This window comes from Oncorhynchus keta, chromosome 28, assembly GCF_023373465.1.
Source record: "Oncorhynchus keta strain PuntledgeMale-10-30-2019 chromosome 28, Oket_V2, whole genome shotgun sequence".
Lineage (NCBI taxonomy): Eukaryota > Metazoa > Chordata > Actinopteri > Salmoniformes > Salmonidae > Oncorhynchus > Oncorhynchus keta.
The window spans coordinates 39,020,110-39,043,497 of record NC_068448.1 but is presented as its reverse complement, the minus strand read 5'-3'; the positions used below and the strand labels follow the sequence as shown (position 1 = coordinate 39,043,497).

Sequence of the window (23,388 nt, the reverse complement as noted above, 5' to 3'; positions counted from 1 at the left end):
TGAGGGAATAGACAAGTATTCACATTTGAATGACAATGTCAGCTAATCACTAATCACTGGCTCAAATATAACAGAACCAAAACAAGCCAACTTAGTCAGGACAGCCCCGTAGAGGTGAGAACGACCACGGGCCCCAGCCAGCGGTTGCGATTTCCACAGACTTTTCACAGAAACAGGAATGAAGTGTTAACCACACAGCACTAACTCGTTTTTTCCCAAACCGGCCGGTCACCAACTTCCAGGAACCCTGAGATGAAAAAGGGGAGAAATAGGCAGACGAGGGAGGAAAAAAGATGGCTGCGTTTTGTAACACACTTTCTTTTGCCGTGGCAAAGGTCTATTCTATTTTCATTCCCTCCGTTGCAGTTTTTTTGTCTTTATTCCTCTGGGGCAGGGACTCTTATTAATAGATAAGACTGTGAAGGACACACAAAAAAAATTGGTTGAACCTCAATGTAACATTAACACAACATCAATGCAAAGTTATCTCCGGAGTATAGTCTATCTTCGTTGTTGTTGTTGGGAGCCCCTCCCCTGCTGTATTCAGTTTCCTCCATGGTTTGGCGGTGAGGTTTAAGGAGCCTGGTGGGGGCCTTGTTCTTAGTCCCTGTGGGCTCACAGGAACAGGTGTCACCCCAACAGCCCCACATGCAGCGGTGGAACTACGCCGTGACAACGAGACTACTGTGGCAACAACAGGCACATGTGTGTGTGCACTGACTGTACAGGCTACATTGACACAGGTATCCAAGCGCAAGTGCTACAATGCTTTGACAAAGAGCGGACAGATATGTATGTCGTTGTGCGCGCTAGGCCCCCCTCTCATGCACAAACCATAGCACCACAGAGCATCATGGTCCATTTAGATGCTATTTCAAAGCAACCTGTTGTACTGTAGCATCCCAGCCATCCACTTTAGACATGGGTGGCAATCTAGTGCTCTCTTTGACATACTGACTGCTAGTGTCAGTGATTGAGCCATAAGCATGACATTCACTTCAACACAAACTGTGATGTTCTGTAGATAAGCTCTTAATACCAGAGCTTCAACTTAGACAGTTGATTGGCCAAAGGACAAGGTTACAGAGACATTCTTTGGAGATAAACTGGATGTATTTTCTGTTGGTGTAAATGAGAAATGTCATGCCACATGTCTGGTATGTTTCATAGATGGTAGCTCAACTGGTGACAGTGGTCTATATTTTCTAACTCCGGGGCAATCTCATTCTTTAAACAAACTCAGTATTCAGCCAGGCCACTAACAATACATTACAAAAAAAAAACTATTTCTCATACAGAATGCCAGTTTAAGGGTATGAAGAGGTTTGGGATGTCCTGTTCCAGGGCTTGTACACCCGGACAGGGCCTGTTCATTGACACAAACATACTGTAGCAATTTGGGCACACAGTATCCATGCTCCTGTCTGTACCCACTCCAAGGTTACTCCCAGCCCCAACCCCAAAACACAGCCTCCACTTTAGTTGTTCCCAAGCATACGACCTTTGACACAGCATTAGAAGCCCCTGAATTGATCAAACAGTCAAGTAACCATGTTAGTACTGGTATAAGTAGTGATTTTACCCAGATGGTTCTGTGTCCTCTATACACATATATGAAATACTTTATACTATACTTAAATAGTATTTTCATTAAATATATGGGGAATGACTTGCACTGTACGGTATGGGGATTACAGCGAGAGCTATAGGTTTTTCATTTTGGACAATGCACCTTGTATATTCTGTGATGTATTTCATCAAGGGAAGCAGAAACAGTGGGTCAATATACTAGGTCATAAAATGCCATTGATCCAACATGATGTTCCATGGTCTGTGATTGGGCTGTAATGGGATCCCCAGTTTTACTGTTCATCTAAACTATTGGATGTTATGAGCTATTATCAATAGCAATAACAGTCTGGGTGTTCTTTAGGGTAAGGTAGCCTGTCCTATGTAGGCAAACTGAGAGTCTAGACTTTTGTTTTATCCATTACTATATGATATACTATACAGCTGGCATGTTGAGCATGTAGGCTACAAAATAATATGCATGGCCTGGTGAATGAAGAATAGGAATAGTTACAATCTTGAATTTGAGGACTCTTTTGAGTAAAATTGGGTATATTGGATGATGTGTGGTGGCCTCTCTTCTTTTTTTTTTTTGACGTGTGAGTGTTTTTGTGCTTTGCTTCAGTGATTACATCTGGACATTGGATGGAGCCACAGAGGGCCACTGACTGTTGAGAGAGAACTAAACAGTCAACTGAGATGTTTTTCGAAAAGAAACACAAAGATCAGGTGGAGTAAAGCTACTCCAGAACACACATTGCTGCTGCATGGGTTCAAATCCGGCACACTGCTTTTTCAACACATTCTCCCGTCTATCTCTTGCCTATCCAATAAACATAAAATATGTGAGGAGTAGAATAATATCAATAATGAATCATAAATAATGATTAATCAATTCAGTCAGACTTAATTCCATGACAGTATTTATAGTATAATTATGCTATATCAATAGGTTATCCCTTCATGACAATATGGATAGTGAAGAAATTAGATATTATTTTACAATAGACCAGTCATGTGCTTAGGCTATGCATGGCTCAAACCCCTGCATTTTATAGAAATTATGTTTTTGTTACAATGGGGCAAAAACATTAATTATTCACATGACCAATTGCCCATCAAACGTAAGAAACGGTGCCAACGGCTATTTGGTCCCGCATGGGACGGTCGCGCAACCCCGCTTTGTGTGCGTTTCGGCTACTGGGACTGCACTTCCTGGATTTCGGCGAGACATTGCGCGCACCCATGTCCCATCGACGCGACGGAGTTCGTGTGGAGAAGAACAAGAGCCTGTCCATAATATATACCATTTGCTCATATTAAGGCTTATCTTAAGCTAGATCAATATAACGCTTTATCCAGTAGAGAAACAGGAGACACATCGATGCGCTTTGATTTCCGTCTACGTAAGACGGTTCGGGACAGCGGCGTTCTGGTCCGATTCAAACAGGTGGAACACGAATCAGGTGGAGTTGGGAGGAGGAGGGTATCACGACAGACCGGGCTGCTATAGCCATTCCTTCTAATTAGTTGTGGACCCGTGCTAAAATATGCACTCCTTATTCTAGCCTTACTTAACGTCAAATAGGCTACCACGTTTTGTTGTATCTGATATTCAAACGGCGAATCTTTATAGATTGGAGACCTTTAACACACAGGTGGGAGATACCCGTTTAATAGGACGGCACCTCTTTCAGTTCCTCGGCGCAGGATATGAGCTACTGACATTTGTTATTACCCTTTGGGACAGGAGACGAACGGTTTCCGCTAACAGGTGTGAGAGTACACCAATCGTTCATTGCCTGATACGGAATCCTTCCTCGGTGTTCGCAGAAATATCAATCTAACTCGTATATGGCTCCCCTTCTAACCAGGAGAGGGACATTTAACAGTTAATTGTAATAAATCGATAAATCGAATAAAATAGTGCATTATTAGTGTTTGGAGTTATTTTTGAGACCCCGTGCTCCAATCTAAAGGGACATCATAGAGAAATCATGTCAATGAAAAAACCCAGCGTGGATTTACCCAAAAGGAGCAGAAGCCCGGTGGCGTTAGAAGGAGAGATGTTCGGCGAATTTCAGGACTGGTGTCTCCGTACTTACGGGGACTCGGGTAAAACAAAGACAGTCACCCGGAGAAAATACAATAAGATTCTCCAGACCCTTTCACACACCGATGAGTCGGACCCTGTCTACATCGAGAGCAACCACATCAACGCAAAATTCAAATTCTGGGTGAAGTCCAAAGGGTTCCTTGTTGGGACAATTCAAGGGGACCTGAACAAGAATGGAGCCGCCGACAGACCTGTCCTGTATGTCCCTATCAAGGCGACGGTTAGTAAATGTTCCTCTTTCCTACTGTGCGCGCAAATGTGTGTGCGCACTATGATGATGCCCATATTTTCCTATGTAAATATGTGTATGGAGTCCTGCTACTGCTCTACGACAACTTTCCCTGGCCCTTTGATGCAGTCCTTTCTCACTGTCATGGGTCGGGCAGTGCCATGGTGCCATGGGCGCAGCGCTCTTATTACGACCATTTTCGCGCAAATAGTATCTCCTAGACAATGATTTTGGCTCCAAAGAAAAATGAGACAAGTATACCCGGATGGCATGATAGTCCACTGTGCGTGTGCGCGCGTTTACACACACGAGGGCAAGCTTCCAAGCTATATTGTTTTTTTTTTTTGTAAATCGGAGATATTTCATGCCGAGAATAGTCGTTTTGTCAGTTCCCACTATTTACATAGGGTTATTTATTTAGTCTCAAATCAATTAAATTCTGTTCATGCGCAAATTCCTAAAGCTCATCAATGATGGACATGGACATGTGTGATCCATTGACGACATGGATGCAGCTGGGAAAAAAATCATTGAATTTCACCCCTGTGTGCAGAGTGCTAGAAACTCATTCTAAAATTGTGTAGCCTGTTCGTTAAATGTTGGAGTGGCTTTTGGTATTGGACGTTAAAGGGGGGTGGAGATACTTGAAAAGATAGACATCTGTGACTGTAAATGACAAATGGAAACTAAATTCTAGTTTGTAGCGGTCCAGGTTCAGACAGGGGGTCAATCACAGACCATTCATTTAGAGGATTTGTTACAAAGATGAATAGGTTACACATTTCAAAGCCACACAGTCACCTGCTGAGCTTGTGATGCAGCCGTTTGCTGCTGTTCCTTGCCTTTGCATCGAAGTCACATGAAAAGTTTGAGCCCCTGTCTTCTCCACACTTGATCATGTGTCTGTCCTAGATTTGAAGAGGCTATTCTGAATCTCTCTCTCTCTCTCTCCCCCATTGTACTGATTTCATTGAGGTTGTCTTAAAAGATTGAATAGAGAGTCTATTTAGGCATAGGGGACAGGCTTCTGGACTAGAGTCTGTTACTTCTGTCCCACACAGGTTCTCTCTGATTGCATTCGAACCATTTGTAAACGGACAATGGTATACAATAAACACCTCTAAAATACTTTGCAATCATAAAAAAGGCATCTCAAATGGCACCCTCTTCCCTATATAGTGCACTACTGTTGACCAGGGACCAATACTTTTGACCCGGGAACATTGGGCTTTGGTCCAAAAATAGTGCACCAGGAGTAGGGAATATGGTGCAGCTTGGGAAGCACCCCGAAGACAGTCACATGACTTGTTGACTTGCTCAACTCTGACAGTAGGCTAATTTGAGCTGGCCGGCTACAGGACATTTTTGGAGGAGCTGTTCATCTGCTGTCAGCTAAACACAGAGACAGCACCACTCATAACAGCGTCTTGGCAGAAGCTAAGGCAGTAGCTGTAAGTCTGCTTTCTGTCTGAAGGCAGCAAGCAGGGTCATATTATGACTGATTGACTGTGAGACACAGCCTGCTCTCACCCAGTCCTGCTGCTATATTCCATTGCTATTCTACTATAGTGGGCCGTGCCAAGCAGAGCGTGCAGTAGAGAGATGCTGAGTGATAGATCAACAGTGATGATGGGGAAAAACGAGTAATCTTAGCATCTTCAGCAGCTGTAAAAAAATTTTTTTTTAAAAAGCACATTAAAAAAACCTCAAAAGTAAGTTTAAACCAAATATTGTATTGTTTGGTTATTAATGTTCAATGACATTTTTATATTAGAAGAAATCAACTTCCAATGTTAATTAATTTAGTGTTGAGACACTAACCAATTGGTCCAAGGCTATCATGTAGGCTCCACCCAGAATCTGATCTAGGATATTTCACTTTAGGATATTTGGCTGCTATTATAGGCTATACTGTATGTTTGGTGTGTATGTGTATATGCATGTGTACATATGTACACTTTTTGTATTTCCTTCTTTTCTTTATTCATTATTTATTATTTGTTTTCTTATATTTTTTGTGTGATGTTGCTCCCCCTGTGTGCTGCTTGTATGTACTGTTTATTTCTTTAAAAACGGTGATGGAGACAGTCTTGCTCACCTTCAGGGTTCTGTTGGGATGCATGAGCTTGCACCCTCACTGCTTGTTTTGTCCACTTGTAAATTGGACTAGTATGCTGTGTGTGTGTGTGTGTGTGTGTGTGTGTGTGTGTGTGTGGAAGGGATGGATGTGGGGGATGTGTTTTAGGTAAATTGTTCTAAATTCGACAGTATGTATACATTTGTTTGTGTGTGTGTGTGTGTGTGTACGTGAGATCCCTGAGTGAGCAGGTTGTAAATGTGTTCTAATTGCCAGTAGAGAGCTGTAGCCTGATAGGCAGTGTGTGGATGAATGAGGCCAGAGCTCTGGAAAGCTGCCTGAGGCTTGGAGAAACCTGGAAGGAAATGCCACACACACTGGTCCCACTCCCAGCGTGTGTGTGTTCACACGTGTGTAATACAAGAAAGTGTGTGTTAATGGAGCAAAAGTGTGTAATTCCCTCACATACCCATTTGTGCAACAGGCAGCTATGTAGGCCTGCTCCCTCTCACCTACTCATTCAAGGGTTTTTCTTTATTTTCTACATTGTAGAATAACAGTGAAGACATCAAAACTATTAAATAACACATATGGAATCATGTAGTAACCAAAAAGGTGTTAAACAAATTAAAATATATTCTTTGTCTTGACGACAGCTTTGCACATGCTTGGCATTCTTGGGGTGGCAGGTAGCCTAGTGGTTAGAGCATTGGACTTGTAACCGAATCCCAGAGCTGACAAGGTAAAAATCTGTTCTGCCCCACTGTTCTTAGGCTGTCATTGAAAATAAGAATTTGTTCTTAACTGGCTTGCCTAGTTAAATAAAGGTAAAATAAAAATGATCTCAACCAGCTTCATGAGGTAATCACCTGGAATGCATTTCAATTAACCTGTAGTGATACCCCATCCCGTGAACGGGACCGTTGTCATCATCTGACACTAATTAGCATAACGCAATGGACATAAATCCTTCTGTGGCTCAGTTGGTAGAGCATGGCGCTTGTAACGCCAGGGTAGTGGGTTCGATTCCCGGGACCACCCATACGTAGAATATATGCACACATGACTGTAAGTCGCTTTGGATAAAAGCGTCAGCTAAATGGCATATATTATTATTATTATAAATCTTCCTAGAAAATATTCCTATTAATGAAAATCACAAGAGATATATATTGGAACACAGCTTAGCCTTTTGTTAATCACCCTGTCATCTCCTGATTTTAAAAATATGCTTTACAGCCAACGCTAGACAAGCATTTGTGTAAGTTTATCATAGCCTAGCATAGCATTATGCCTTGCTAGCAGCAGGCAACCTTGTCACGGAAATCAGAAAATAAATCAAATTAAGTCGTTTACCTTTGATGAACTTTGGATGTTTTCACTCATGAGACTCCCAGGTAGACAGCCAAAGTAATTTTTTTCCCAAAAGATTATTTTTGTAGGCGAAATAGCTCCGTTTGTTCTTCACGTTTGGCTAAGAAATCGCCCGGAAATTGCGGTCACCAGAACTCCGAAAAATATTCCAAATTAGCTCCATAATATCGACAGAAACATGGCAAACGTTGTTTCGAATCCATCCTCAAGGTGTTTTTCTAATATCTATTCAATAATATATCCGTCGGGACAATTCATTTTTCACTAGGACCGATTGGAATAATGGCTACCTCTGTATTTTACGCGAGAATCTCTCTCGGAGCCACCATGTGACCACCTACGCAATGTGGAAGCCTATGGCTATTCTTCAACAGAAATGCGTAAAACTACGTCACAATGCTGTTGTAGACACCTTGGGGAATACGTAGAAAGCGTAAGCTCGTTGATGGTACATTCACAGCTGAATAGGGAGTCATTGGAATGCAGCGCTTTCAAAACCTGGGGCACTTCCGGATGAGATTTTTCAGGCTTTCGCCTGCAACATCAGTTGTGTTATACTCACAGACAATATCTTTACAGTTTTGGAAACGTTAGTGTTTTCTATCCAAAGCTGTCAATTATATGCATATTCTAGCATCTTTTCCTGAAAAAATATCCTGTTTAAAACAGGAACGTTTTTTTCCCAAAAATTAAAATACTGCCCCCTAACACCAAGAGGTTTTTAACAGGTGTGCCTTGTTAAAAGTTAATTTGTGGAATTTCTTCCCTTCTTAATGCGTTTGCGCCTATCAGTTGTGTTGTGACAAGGTAGGGGTGGTATACAGAAGATAACGCTATTTGGTAAAAGACCAGGTCCATATTATGTCATGAACAGCTCAAATAAGCAAAGAGAAATAACAGCCCATCATTACTTTAAGACATGAAGGTCAGTCATGTCTTAATACCACATGACCTTCTCCCATTCCTCCTCTGGATCATCCAGATGGTCATTGGCAAACTTCAGACGGGCCTGGACATGCGCTGGCTTGAGCAGGGGGACCTTGTGTGCGCTGCAGGATTTTAATCCATGACAGTGTAGTGTGTTACTAATGGTTTTCTTTGAGACTGTGGTCCCAGCTCTCTTCAGGTAATTGACCAGGTCCTGCCATGTAGTTCTGGGCTGATCCCTCACCTTCCTCATGATTATTGATGCCCAACGAGGTGAGATCTTGCATGGAGCCCTAGACCGAGGGTGATTGACCGTCATCTTGAACTTCTTCCATTTTCTAATAATTGCGCCAACAGTTGTTGCCTTCTCACCAAGCTGCTTGCCTATTGTCCTGTAGCCCATCCCAGCCTTGTGCAGGTCTACAATTTTATCCCTGATGTTCTTACACAGCTCTCTGGTCTTGGCCATTGTGGAGAGGTTGGAGTCTGTTTGATTGAGTGTGTGGACAGGTGTTTTTTTTATACAGGTAACAAGTTCAAACCGGTGCAGTTAATACAGGTAATGATTGGAGAACAGGAGCGCTTCTTAAAGAAAAACGAACAGGTCTGTGAGAGCCAGAATTCTTACTGGTTGGAAGGTGATCAAATACGTATGTCATGCAATAAAATGCAAATTAATTACTTAAAATCATACAATGTGATTTTCTGGATTTTTGCTATAGATTCCGTCTCTCACAGTTGAAGTGTACCTATGGTAAAAATTACAGACCTTTACATGCTTTGTAAGTAGGAAACCCTGCCGATTTTGCAGGTTATCAAATACTTGTTCTCCCCACTGTAGCTAACAAACATACAGTGCAGATAAATTCTTCAAATGCATTATTTTACACAATGCCTAACCACAGCACTGCCAAACCATTGTTGACCAACTCCCTGACCAACATGGCTGACCTTCATCCTGTCATAAGAAGGTTCATGTCCGTTCAGGTATTCTAATGCCTAACTCTATGGGACAAGCCTAAAGTTAGAGAGACAGAAAAGGCTCAATCGAAAAGGCTCCTCTAGCACGATCTCTATAAGCTTTGTGACCTTTAGCAACCGTTAGCAAGGGAAAGTAAATTGAGATGATAACAACGGAGAATAAGATCATGTGAATCATTGCTCAGGGGAACGACGGGGGCGATGAAGGGCTTTAGTGGAGGAGACACAGGTAGGGCTGTGGCAGTCATAAAATTTGGTCAGCCAGTGAAAATTGTGGCACATAACCGCCGGTCTCACGGTAATTGACCGTTAATTAACGTGAATAAATTTAGCATCTCCTGGCTTCCATGTACAGCCTACAAGCCACTGATGCAGCCCTTTGGAACATCTACATTTTAAAAAAGTCTAATAAATCAACACCAATACAATACATCCCTTATTTATTTTAAACAGGTCTAAAGAAACATGATATGAAGAAAATGTAGTCTATTTCAGATGAACAGAATAGCATACACTGAGTTGTCCTTATGTTAGGTCCTGATCTGGCTATGCCATATCGCTGTGGACTACACTAGTTCATTTAGCAGACAACATTTGCTTAGAATTCTGTGGCAATATTTTATATTATTTTATAGAATGAAGAATACAATTGAACATAGCTGAATAAAATGATTTTTGAGGGAGTGTGCACATGTGGCTGTTCTGTGTTGTGCTTATAACAAAAAAAACAGGTCCTCCTATATACTTAATTTAGAGTTATTAATGTAAATATAGTTGTGATACAAACCTTGGGCAATATGTTTTGAATTTTAATATGATCTAAGGCTTCATGATGTGACTCTAATGTTGATTTGAAAAAAAGTTGTATGAAAGGCATGAACTCAGCTTTGTTTCTTGCGCAGGCTGCACACACTTCGTCAGTCTCTCATTCACAATTTGACAAGCACTTGATAATGCGTCAAATTTATCGGTGGCATCCCCCTAGTGTGTCTGTAATGCCTTCTAAAAAAATCCATGCCTTTTGCGGCCAGTGGCCATCGTGCCCTTGGGCTGAATATAATAATTATAATTTCCTTCTCTTGGCTGCGTGTTTCCGAAGCACCTCTCACTCACATGGCTCTCTCAGACATCTCAATTCTTATGAGCCAATGCCCATGTTATTGGGTACTTCTCACAGGCATCTATCTCCGGTCCGAATTTGGGCAACAGTGAACCCCCGACACATCGGGAACTCAACTGCACACATCCTTTTTCGAATTCCGAGGCGCATATATCCACATTTGTTTTTCGTCAGCCAACAAGATGATAAAATGCCGCCGGAGAAGAAGGCAGATGTTTTACATGTCCCCAACCGATTGTTTTTTTGGTTGTTTATTTACGTTGTTTGTAACTTACTTTTGAACTTATTTTGTACATAATGTTGCCGCTACCATCTCTTATGACCGAAAATAACTTCTGGACATCAGGACTGCGATTACTCACCACGGACTGGCAGAATCCTTTTTTTCCCTTTAATGGGTCTGATGAGCCCGACGCGAACGATATACTGCTTTCTCAGGAACAGGCCCAGATCCCCATGATTTGTGTGAAGAGGTGGTGGAGAAAAAGGGTCCGGAGGGCGGGCTGCCTTCTGAGAATTCCAAGGCGATTGAATAAACCCCCACTTCCTTCCATTCTGCTTGCAAACCTGCAATCTTTGGACAATAAAATAGATGACCTACGCAGAAGATTAAACTACCAAACTACATTCAAAACTGTAATATCTTATGCTTCACGGAGTCAGAACTGAGCGAGGACACTATCAACATAGAGCTGGCTGGTTATACGCTGCATCGGAAGGATAGAACAGCGTCGTCTGTTCAATCCTAACTTTTCTATCCCAAACTATGTATTTTTGTAAATAACAGCAGATGCATGATATCTAAGGGAGTCTCGCACTATTGCTCACCTGAGGTAGAGTATCTCATGATAAACTGTAGACCACACTATCTACCTAGAGTTTTCTTTTGTGTTTTTCATAGCTGTTTACATACCACCACAGTCAGAGGCTGGCACTAAGACAGCATTGAATGAGCTGTATTCTTTAAAAACATTTTTTTTACCCCGTTTTCTCCCCAATTTCGTGGTATCCAATTGTTTTAGTAGCTACTATCTTGTCTCATCGCTCCAACTCCCGTACGGGCTCGGGAGAGACGAAGGTTGAAAGTCATGCGTCCTCCAATACACAACCCAACCAAGCCGCACTGCTTCTTAACACAACGCGCATCCAACCCGGAAGCCAGCCGCACCAATGTGTCAGAGGAAACACTGTGCACCTGGCAACTTTGGTTAGCGCGCACTGCGCCGGGCTCGCCACAGGAGTCGCTGGTGCGTGATGAGAAAAATATATCCCTACCGGCCAACCCCTCCCTAACCCGGGCGACGCTAGGCCAATTGGGCGCGAACCCAGAGTCTCTGATGGCACAGCTGGCGCTGCAGTACAGCGCCCTTAACCACTGCGCCACCCGGGAGGCTCGAATGAGCACTATTCTGACATATGCAAACAGGAAAACGCTCACCCAGAGGCGGCACTCCTAGTAGCCGGGGGACTTTACTGCAGAGAAACTTAAATCCGTTTGACCAAATTTCTATCAGCATGTTAAATGTGTAACCAGAGGGGAAAAAAACTCTGGACCACCTTTACTCCACACACAGAGACGCATACAAAGTTCTCCCTCGCCTTCCATTTGGCAAATCTGACCATAATTCTGTCCTCGTCCCCACAGTGACCGTACGTACGTACTCCAACCAGAAATTACAGGCAACATCCGCACTGAGCTAAATGGTAGAGCTGCCGTTTTCAAGGAGCGGGACTCTAACCCGGAAGCTTATAAGAAATCCCAAAACTGTAATGAACCATCAAACAGGCAAAGCATCAATACAGGACTAAGATCGAATCGTACTACACTGGCTCTAACGCTCGTCGGATGTGGCAGGCCTTGCAAACCATTACAGTGACACAAGCCTACCAGAAGAGCTAAACTACTTCTATGCTCGCTTCGAGGCAAATAACATTAAAACATGCATGAGAGCACAAGCTGTTCTGGAAGACTGTGATCACGCTCTTCACAGCCGATGTGAGTAAGACATTTAAACAGATCAACATTCATAAGGCCTCAGGGCCAGACAGATTAGCAGGACGTGTACTGCAAGTATGCGCTGACCAACTGGCAAGTGTCTTCACTGGCATTTTCAACCTCTCCCTGTCCGAGTCTGTCATACCAACATGTTTTAAGCAGACCACCATAGTGCTTGTGCCCAAGAACACTAAGGTAACCTGCCTAAACAACTACCTGTAGCCATGAAGTGGTTTGAAAGACTCACATCAACACCATTATCCCAGAAACTCCAGACCCACTCCAATTTGCATACTACACCAACAGATCCACAGATGATGCAATCTCTATTGCACTCCACATTGCCCTTTCCCACCTGGACAAAAGGAACACCTATCTGAGAATGCTATTCATTGACTATAGCTCAGCATTCAACACCATAGTGCCCTCAAAGCTCATCAATAAGCTAAGGACCCTGGACCTAAACACCTCCCTCTGCAACTGAATCCTGGACTTCCTGATGGGCCGCCCCCAGGTGGTAAGGGTAGGTACCAACACATCCACCACGCTGATCCTTAACACAGGTTTACCTCAGGGGTGCGTGCTCAGTCCCCTCCTGTACTCCCTGTTGACTCATGACTGCACTGCCAGGCACGACTCCAGCACCATCATTAAGTTTACTGATGACACAACAGTGGTAGGCCTGATCACTGACAACAACGAGACAGCCTATAGGGAGGAGGTCAGAGACCTGGCCGTGTGGTGCCAGGACAACAACCTCTCCCTCAACGTGATCAAGACAAAGGAGATCATTGTGGACTACAGGAAAAAGAGGACCGAGCACGCCCACATTCTCATCGACGGGGCTGCAGTAGAGCAGGTTGAGAGCTTCAAGTTACTTGGTGTCCACATCATCAACAAACTAACATGGTCCAAGCACACCAAGACAGTCGTGAAGAGGGCACGACAAAACTTATTCCCCCTCGGGAGACTTGATTTGGCATGGGTCCTCAGATCCTCAAAAGGTTCTACAGCTGCACCATCGAGAGCATCTGGTTGCATCACTGCCTGGTATGGCAACTGTTCGGCCTCCGACCGCAAAGCACTACAGAAGGTAATGCGAACGGCCCAGTACATCATTGGGGCCAAGCTTCCTGCATCCAGGACCTATATACCAGACAGTGTCAGAGGAAGGCCCTAAAAATTGTCAAAGACTCCAGCCACCCTAGTCATAGACTGTTCTCTCCGCTACCGCACGGTAAGCGGTACCGGAGCACCAAGTCTAATTCCAAGAGGCTTATGAACAGCTTCTACCCCCAAACCATAAGACTCCTGAACACCTAATCAAATGGCTACCCAGACTATTTACATTGTCCACCACTCCCCCTCTTTTACACCGCTGCTACTCTGTTGTTATCATCTACGCAAAGTCACTTCAATAACTCCTACCTTCATGTACATATTACCTCAACTAACCGGTGCCCCCGCATATTGACTCTCTACCGGTACCCCCCTGTATATAGTCTCGCTATTGTTATTTTACTTTTATTTCTTATTCTTATCCGTATTTCTTAAACTGCATTGTTGGTTAGGTGCCTGTAAGTAAGCATTTCACTGTATACCTGTTGTATTTGGCACATGTGACTAATACAATTTGATTTGAAGATGAGTAGACCTAACAAACAGCAAATGCACCAGAAAGATGATGGTATCCTCCTATTTTTAATAGAGGCCATCAAAACTCTGTTTTCTTACGTAATTGCATAGCCTATAGAAATGTTGCGCAACATGATCTCATGGGCTCTCATGAAGTGTTTGATTTGATTTTTCAATTATATTTACGTTGATGTCAGAGTGATTAGAGGGACAATAGAGTGCTGAGTACCAGGCTGTTAGCAAGTTGGGTAGGCTACTAATGACCATCAGAGCTAGGAGATGCCTAGTTACCATGACTAAACGGTCATGTAGAATTTGACTGCGGTCATGACTCGTGACGGCCGGTGTAGCCGTAATACGGTCACAATAACAGCTCTAGACACAGGTGGCCTTTTAACACTACTGACCTGAACCGATCCGAACTGTGCTGGCCTGGTTCCGCATCTACCATCGTTGCTGGAACCATCCTATGACTGGAAAAAATATCAGAACCATCACATTAGGGTTTAGGTTGATACAATAGTGTGAAAAGGGTAATGTTGTCATCTTATTATAAGAGAGTGGATGGAGACCGCAGGACAGAGTGGTAGCACAGTAGTAGCATACCGAAAAACAGACGGACAGACAGACAAACAGAGAGAAAAGTGAGGTAGGCACAGCATTAAGAATAGCGAGAAAAACAAAACAGGGGACAAAGAGAGAGAGAGCGAGAGGGACAGAGAGAGAGAGAGAGGAAGAGAAGTGTGTGTGTGTGTGTGTGTGTGTGTGTGTGTGTGTGTGTGTGTGTGTGTGTGTGTGTGGTTAGAGGAAGCAGCCCCACAGCTTAGCCATCACATGCAGTTGACACCAGCGTCTCAGAGGCTCCTATTAATAGGTCTTAACGTTTTTCTCCTTCCTTCGTTTTGCTGTCTCTGTCTTCTCTCTCTCTCTATCCCTCTCCCTTTCTCTTTCTCTCTCTCTACCACCTGCTGCACCTGCTCTTAGAGGGGGCTGACTTAGTTAAGTGCAGTTTGATCAACTGTTGCTGCTCTGTGCCCATGCTCTTCTCAGGCCGCTGTCTGTCAGCTGCCTTCTTTAACCACAACCAGAGAGGGACGAGAGGATAGAGAGAAAGAGGGAAGAGAAGCATGTGTGTGTTCAGTTTATACACAGACTTGAGTTACATTAGGCCGTCAATGAGCTTTTCTTAATGTCCGTGTATCAAGCGTCTCAGAGTGCTAATCTAGGATAAGGTCCCTCGTGTACATGTAATTGTATTCGTTGTGATCTAAATCGGCACCCTTACTCTGAGACGCTTGATACGGCTCCAGTTTAGCTGTTCTCCGATCAGATAGTAAGAGTAGGAAGTGAGGATTTCTGCAGTAGGAGTCAGTCAGAAGGTTATCGAAAACGGTTGAACGAGATGTCGTCCGTCAGTGGAAACAGGAGACAGATGGGCATCTGAGGTTTTTGTGTGTGGCACCATACGCAATTACCAGTAATACAGCAAATCATTCCACATAGGGTCACATGAGCGTCTGTCCTGGTCGGAGCTGTGTACGGCAACAGCCCCACACTACAGGGCCATGTTCATTAGTCACCAAACGTAATAAAACCAACTGAAACTGAAAGAGGACTGGAACTGGACTGGTCTAATAAGAAATGTTTTCTGTTGGGTGCCCTAATGAGCATGACTCAGGGCTCAGTCACAACCCATCCTCTACTCTCATGTGCTGAGGGGGGGAAACAGGATAATAGAAATATAGTGTACAGCACAGGAAACTGAGATGGCTCTTATCAATTGTTTAGAGTTAGTTTTACACAGACAGGACACACAAACGGTCTGCCTGTTTTGCATGTGTTTGAGGAGCATTTTGTGTGTTCATGCATGATGCATGCTCATGTTGGGGGTGTATGATGGGAGGATGCACTGTATGTTTTTATGTGTGTCTATTTTCCAACCCCCCCCCCCTCTCCTTGGTCCTCCTTCTCCCGCTGCTCTTCGTGGCAGTGACGTGTCGATGGCCTTGGGTTTAATGGTGGCCCGCGGGGGTAACTTAATTGGGACGGCCCCCATATCAGACCTGGGATCTCTCTAATCTCAAAGGGGCCCTTATCCTGCAGAAATAAATACAACTAAATTGATGTGAATGGGTAGGCCTCTGGTTGTGTGACCCCCCTTCCTCCATGCCTGCCTCTGCTCTCTGAGGCACGGTGCGTCTGTTTCTCTGTTGAGGGGTGGTAGGAGGGCGATGAGGGAATGGCCGGGGTGAAGCAGAGGGCATGCTCCCCTCTCTGAACCGGGGGGGCGAAAGTCACATTGGTCACCCAGCGAATGTCACTCTGCAGCGGGGCAGAGCAGGGCGGGGTATGGTTATGGCCAGGTTGTGGAGCTGGGGCAGTTGAGGTGAAATAAAAGATTCCCTAAGGCACGTGCCCCCTCAGATTTGTCCTAATTTCAGAGGTTAAATGAATGACTAAACTTAATTTTTTTAAGCCCATGTTTCATAATATTAATTATTTATAAAAAAAAGATCTGTCATCCATTTGCCCTAGAAAGGTGTTCTTTACAAGGTGAACGGAGCAAAGAGATAGATATTCCCACACATAGTAGGGAGACACGTGATCGCATTCAAATATATGCAAGGTTTGAAATGATTATGTTTTAAGTCAAACATTATATCTGCTTGGGCTTCTTGCGGTCAATTTGCAGTCTGAAAAATATTTGTAATTCCGTTACCGGCCCCCCGACCATCCGCTCAGGAAAAAAACAGCCCGCAGCTGAATCTAGTTGATGATCCTTGCGCTATCACGTGCAGTATAGTCAGTGGAGGAGCAGAGAGAGTGTAGTGTAACACACACAGCGTTTGATTTGATTTTAGCTGCCAGGATTGGGCAGGAGGTATGTTTGAAAAAAATTAATTTGATCAATAGCCTATTGATTATTTTTGATGAATAAAAAAAAAAAATATATATATGTTTTGTTTCTCTGTAATACTAGCCACCTAGCAATTTTATGAATTCGGAATTAATAAATAATTTACACTGTGAAATTCATAGCGAGAGCTATGCATGCAAAGATTGACATACATTTAGATGTGTGACATACCAGTGTGACAGTTATACTAAACTCCTAAGGCGTAAACGTTCTTAAGGAACCAATGTGCATTCATTCATTTAAAATGACAATTGAACAGGTAAAGAGGTATGTTTAGATAACCTATGCAGAAAAATTGACTCTAGAAAGCAGGAGAAAGCTGCAAAATTCTCCAGCTTCGTGGGGGGAATACTTTGTGCCCCCTCTCAAATAATGGGTGCATGGTTACATCCACAAAGATACATACTGTATGTTTGTTCTATGTAATTATTTGGCTACGTCATTGTTTAATTTTCACTGTGGTACATAGCAGCAGGCTTTAGCCAATCAGGTCCCTAAACCTCTCCTCCCGCTCTTTGTCGGGACCCTGCCTGAGATCCAAACAATAGGTGACTGCACCACCCTGCCCCTCTCACTACCCTTATCTACCCTGCCTGAGATCCAAACAATAGGTGACTGCACCACCCTGCCCCTCTCACTACCCTTATCTACCCTGCCTGAGATCCAAACAATAGGTGACCGCACCACCCTGCCCCTCTCACTACCCTTATCTACCCTGCCTGAGATCCAAACAATAGGTGACTGCACCACCCTGCCCCTCTTACTACCCTTATCTACCCTGCCTGAGATCCAAACAATAGGTGACTGCACCACCCTGCCCCTCTCACTACCCTTATCTACCCTGCCTGAGATCCAAACAATAGGTGACTGCACCACCCTGCCCCTCTCACTACCCTTATCTACCCTGCCTGAGATCCAAACAATAGGTGACTGCACCACCCTGCCCCTCTCACTACCCTTATCTACCCTGTCTGAGATCCAAACAATAGGTGACTGCACCACCCTGCCCCTCTCACTACCCTTATCTACCCTGCCTGAGATCCAAACAATAGGTGACTGCACCACCCTGCCCCTCTCACTACCCTTATCTACCCTGCCTGAGATCCAAACAATAGGTGACTGCACCACCCTGCCCCTCTCACTACCCTTATCTACCCTGCCTGAGATCCAAACAATAGGTGACCGCACCACCCTGCCCCTCTCACTACCCTTATCTACCCTGCCTGAGATCCAAACAATAGGTGACTGCACCACCCTGCCCCTCTCACTACCCTTATCTACCCTGCCTGAGATCCAAACAATAGGTGACTGCACCACCCTGCCCCTCTCACTACCCTTATCTACCCTGCCTGAGATCCAAACAATAGGTGACTGCACCACCCTGCCCCTCTCACTACCCTTATCTACCCTGCCTGAGATCCAAACAATAGGTGACCGCACCACCCTGCCCCTCTCACTACCCTTATCTACCCTGTCTGAGATCCAAACAATAGGTGACCGCACCACCCTGCCCCTCTCACTACCCTTATCTACCCTGCCTGAGATCCAAACAATAGGTGACCGCACCACCCTGCCCCTCTCACTACCCTTATCTACCCTGTCTGAGATCCAAACAATAGGTGACTGCACCACCCTGCCCCTCTCACTACCCTTATCTACCCTGCCTGAGATCCAAACAATAGGTGACTGCACCACCCTGCCCCTCTCACTACCCTTATCTACCCTGCCTGAGATCCAAACAATAGGTGACTGCACCACCCTGCCCCTCTCACTACCCTTATCTACCCTGCCTGAGATCCAAACAATAGGTGACTGCACCACCCTGCCCCTCTCACTACCCTTATCTACCCTGCCTGAGATCCAAACAATAGGTGACTGCACCACCCTGCCCCTCTCACTACCCTTATCTACCCTGTCTGAGATCCAAACAATAGGTGACCGCACCACCCTGCCCCTCTCACTACCCTTATCTACCCTGCCTGAGATCCAAACAATAGGTGACCGCACCACCCTGCCCCTCTCACTACCCTTATCTACCCTGTCTGAGATCCAAACAATAGGTGACTGCACCACCCTGCCCCTCTCACTACCCTTATCTACCCTGCCTGAGATCCAAACAATAGGTGACTGCACCACCCTGCCCCTCTCACTACCCTTATCTACCCTGTCTGAGATCCAAACAATAGGTGACCGCACCACCCTGCCCCTCTCACTACCCTTATCTACCCTGCCTGAGATCCAAACAATAGGTGACTGCACCACCCTGCCCCTCTCACTACCCTTATCTACCCTGTCTGGCCTTGATCAAACACACAGCCTCCTATGCTCCTTATTTTCTCTCCCCCCAACACACACTCTCCTCTCTTTATACAATGACCTCCACACTCACTCACTCACTCACTCACTCACTCACTCACTCACTCACTCACTCACTCACTCACTCACCTACTTTCACTCTCTCCTGGAGCCTTCAGTAGCCACCCATTTAGGTGTGCTGCACTTATCAAAAACACCCCCACACCCCCTCCACCCCACCTAATACTCCAACCTCGTCTTTGTAGTATCATTCAAACAAGAGTGTCACATATCAGACAGCAGGATGCAGGCGGACCTGTGCGCCCCCCCCCCCTTCCCCACCAGAAGGTGGTGGGTTGGAGGAACACTAGGACAGGTGCTCCAATGTGGTGACCAGAATTCAGGGTGAATGTCATTGGTGACCACAGTAAGTAGGTGACCATAGTGTTAGCGATGTGTATAAAACACATTCGAGCCTCACTGTCTCGTGCAAAGTCAACTGCTGTCTTCTAAGAGGTAAACATCATGCGTGGTAAACATCACCACGCTAATGGGGAGATCCTCCCTGGTGTTGTGTACTCGCCCACACCCCTAACCTCCCAAGACCGCGGGTGTGTGTGGACAGCTACCTGCTGGCTGTGCAGCTGTAAGTCGTTGACTGGCAGTAATTGTGTTACTTTGGAGTCCTGGGTTACAGAGAGAGGGAGGGAGGGGAGGGGGGAGAACGACAGAACAACCGAGAGACTGGATGGGGCAGGAGATTAGTTTGTTTTCTTTGGCCACAGGCCACCTATAGTATAACACAATCCACTTCATTTAGAGTCGGTTCAATGGAGGAGCCATCCGAAGTGTCCCGGGGCTGTTCCGTATATCTGAGGTTCGATCTGGAGCGTTCTGGGGGTTTGTGTATTTTGGTGTGTGAGATTTGTGTATTTCTGTGTAGGATAGTGCTTCTGAATGATTTCGTTCAATCAGTTCGGAATTTATGAAACGTACCTCTGATAAAGGAAATGCACACTGTGCCTTGGCAGACGACATAATAATAGGAGTCCCTCTGTAGAATTAAAGGCATACTTCACTCAAAGTCTATGGTATATGAGCATTTTTACGTCCAAATCATCTATAAGTAACTTAATTGAGTTACATTATACATTTGATATACTTTAGCATGCTTTGGACATGATCATAAAATTCTAATATAGGTACTTGCATCGGATTTATGCCACAAATGCTAAAAAGTATTTTGAACAGTGGCCAGGTAAACAAAACCAATGCATGGATTGCTGTCATACCTTCTCCATAGACCGCTTACAGGGTAAGGAAACCAATATGTCATTTTGTCATTTGGCTGAACTATCCATGAAGCGGCATATTAATCAAACAGCATAGCAGGCAGGGAGACCAGAACGGCAGCCCCGGCTATGTGTTCTATGAAGCCTGTGTCTTTAAAGGAGCAGAAAATATCTATCGACAGTATATGGAGCTTCACTGTGTGTGCTGAAACAGGCACGGTGGTGGAACGGATTGATTTGGACTCTCCTCTTAGATAATCAGGGCTAGATTGCAATCTCTGTGAAATGACTGTCTGGAAGAAGACGTAGAGTGCTGTGGTGTAGTGTGTACGTGGGTCTGGATCTGAGGGTATAAATGCACACTCAGGGTGTGTCCGAAATGGCACCCTATTCCCTATATAATGCACTACTTTTGACCAAAACCCTATGGGGTTTTTGCCTGTAAGCACAGTACATGCCAGGGTCCAGGGGTAAAGATGTCAGAAGTTCGCTATCTATCCCATAGAGCAGGGAAGAATACTCAAATCTAACTCTTGGGCCTGCTTGGCTGTCTTTTCTTCCAGGTAGTTGATTGACTGATTCATTTGATGAATGCGATTGCCCAGATTCTACTCACTTGGTGTCTCAGGTCTGAATCAATCCCTGTTTAAAGGCTGAGAAATCAAATCAGCATGGGCATCATGCTTATGACCTCAGGGGCTGGAGGAAACATGATAGTGTGCACCGACACTCGCCTTATAACTCACTATCTGTGAGTGTGTGTGATAGGGTCATTGAATGGTTTTAACCAATGATTTATAAACTCAGCAAAAAAAGAAACGTCCTTTCACTGTCAACTGCGTTTATTTTCAGCAAACTTAACACGTGTAAATATTTGTATGAACATAAGATTCAACAACTGATACAAACTGAACATGTTCCACAGACATGTGACTAACAGAAATTGAATATTGTGTCCCTGAACAAAGGGGTGGGGGGGGCAAAATCAAAAGTAACAGTCAGTGTCTGGTGTGGCCACCAGCTGCATTAAGTACTGCAGTACAGCTCCTCCTCATGGACTTCACCAGATTTGCCAGTTCTTGCTGTGAGATGCTACCCCACTCTTCCAGCAAGGCATTTCTGGGGGGAATGGCCCTAGCCCTCACCCTCAGATCCAACAGGTCCCAGACGTGCTCAACGGGTTTCAGATTCGGGCTCTTTCGCTGGCCATGGCAGAACACTGACATTCCTGTCTTGCAGGAAATCACACACAGAATGAGCAGTATGGCTGGTGACATTGTCATGCTGGAGGGTCATGTCAGGATTAGCCTGCAGGAAGGGTACCACATGAGGGAGGAGGATGTCTTCCCTGTAACACAGTGTTGCGATTGCCTACAATGACAACAAGCTCAGTCTGATGATGTTGTGACACACCGCCCCAGACCATGACGGACCCTCCACCTCCAAACCGATCCCTCTCCAGAGTACAGTCCTCGGTGTAACGCTCATTCCTTTGACGATAAACACGAATCCGACGATCACCCCTGGTGAGGCAAAACCGCGACTCATCAGTGAAGAGCACTTTTTGCCAGTCCTGTCTGGTCCAGCGACGGTGGGTTCGTGCCCATCGGCGGTGTTGTTGCTTGTAGTTCTGTTACAACAGGCCTACAAGCCCTCAGTCCAGCCTCTCTCAGCCTATTGCGGACAGTCTGAGCACTGATGGAGGGATTGCACGTTCCTGATGTAACTCGGGCAGTTGTTGTTGCCTGTCCTGCAGGTGTGATGTTCGGATGTACCGATCCTGTGCAGGTGTTGTTATTCGTGGTCTGCCACTGCGAGGATGATCAGATGTCTGTCCTGTCTCCCTGTAACGCCGTCTTAGGCGTCTCACAGTACGGACATTGCAATTTATTGCCCTGGCCACATCTGCAGTCCTCGTGCCTCCTTGCAGCATGCCTAAGGCACGTTCACGCTGATGAGCAGGGACCCTGGTATCTTTCTTTTGGTGTCAGTAGAAAGGCCTCTTTAGTGTCCTAAGTTTTCATAACTATGAGCTTAATTGCCTACCGTCTGTAAGCTGTTAGTGTCTTAATGACCATTCCACAGGTGCATGTTCATTAATTGTTTATGTGTCATTGAACAAGCATGGGAAACAGTGTTTAAACCCTTTACAATGAAGATCTGTGAAGTTATTTGGATTTTTACGAATTATCTTTGAAAGACAGGGTCCTGAAAAAGGGACGTTTATTTTTTTGTTGAGTTTATATACACTAGATGACTGATAGGGGGCGCTGTGTTGAAGCCACTCCCCCACCATTGTAAAAAAATAAATATACATTTGTTTTTGTTACACTTATTCTATTACGGACATCTTAATGCATACTTTTAAGTTATATTATGTGAGATTAACATAAAAGGAACAAATATATAAAACATTTTCTTTAAAGTATAATTTTTTGAGATTACTAATGTTACTGTCCCCACTACAAATAAAAAATACTAAAACACATGTAATTTTGTCCTGAAATACTGTAGAAAGCCTCTCGATGGCCAACACATAGCATCAGCAATCCAGGGTTTATATGCTTTACATCATTGGTTTTAACCAAGCTTTTAATTGGCTTGGTGTCAGTGAGTACCCTCCCTACTGTGCATGCTCAGGGCCCACGATCCTGACCCAGTCAAACTTCACTGCTGGCTTCACACAGAGAGGAAGTAACCCACTGGGCACACACTGGTTGAATCAACATTGTTTCCACGTCATTTCAATGAAATTATGTTGAACCAATGTGGAATAGACGTTGAATAGACATCTGTGCCCAGTGGGAAGATACTTTGCCGTTCCAGTGTGTCATCTTGTCATAATTAACTGTATTCTACC

The 23,388-nt window shown here is 44.7% G+C and overlaps 1 protein-coding gene and 1 long non-coding RNA gene across 4 annotated transcripts in view; both read left to right on the top strand.

The window, feature by feature from the left end:
• The window catches only part of LOC118361295 (nucleolar protein 4-like), a 161,904-nt gene that overhangs the window by 15,465 nt on the left and 123,051 nt on the right, over nucleotides 1-23,388 (top strand). For 2 of the 3 annotated variants that reach the window (XM_052482975.1, XM_052482974.1), the window contains exon 1: nucleotides 2,745-3,905. The exons of the other annotated variant lie outside the window; for it this stretch is intronic. In XM_052482975.1, the coding sequence (XP_052338935.1) occupies nucleotides 3,567-3,905 (339 nt within the window). In that variant the 5' untranslated portion in view covers nucleotides 2,745-3,566. Of the gene's footprint in view, nucleotides 1-2,744; nucleotides 3,906-23,388 lie in introns of those variants that run through there. 3 annotated transcript variants of the gene reach the window in all.
• Nucleotides 17,549-19,302, top strand: LOC127912797 (uncharacterized). Its single transcript, XR_008083457.1, has 5 exons — nucleotides 17,549-17,678; nucleotides 17,931-18,119; nucleotides 18,561-18,875; nucleotides 19,002-19,127; nucleotides 19,191-19,302. It is a non-coding gene; the product is annotated as an uncharacterized LOC127912797 (long non-coding RNA).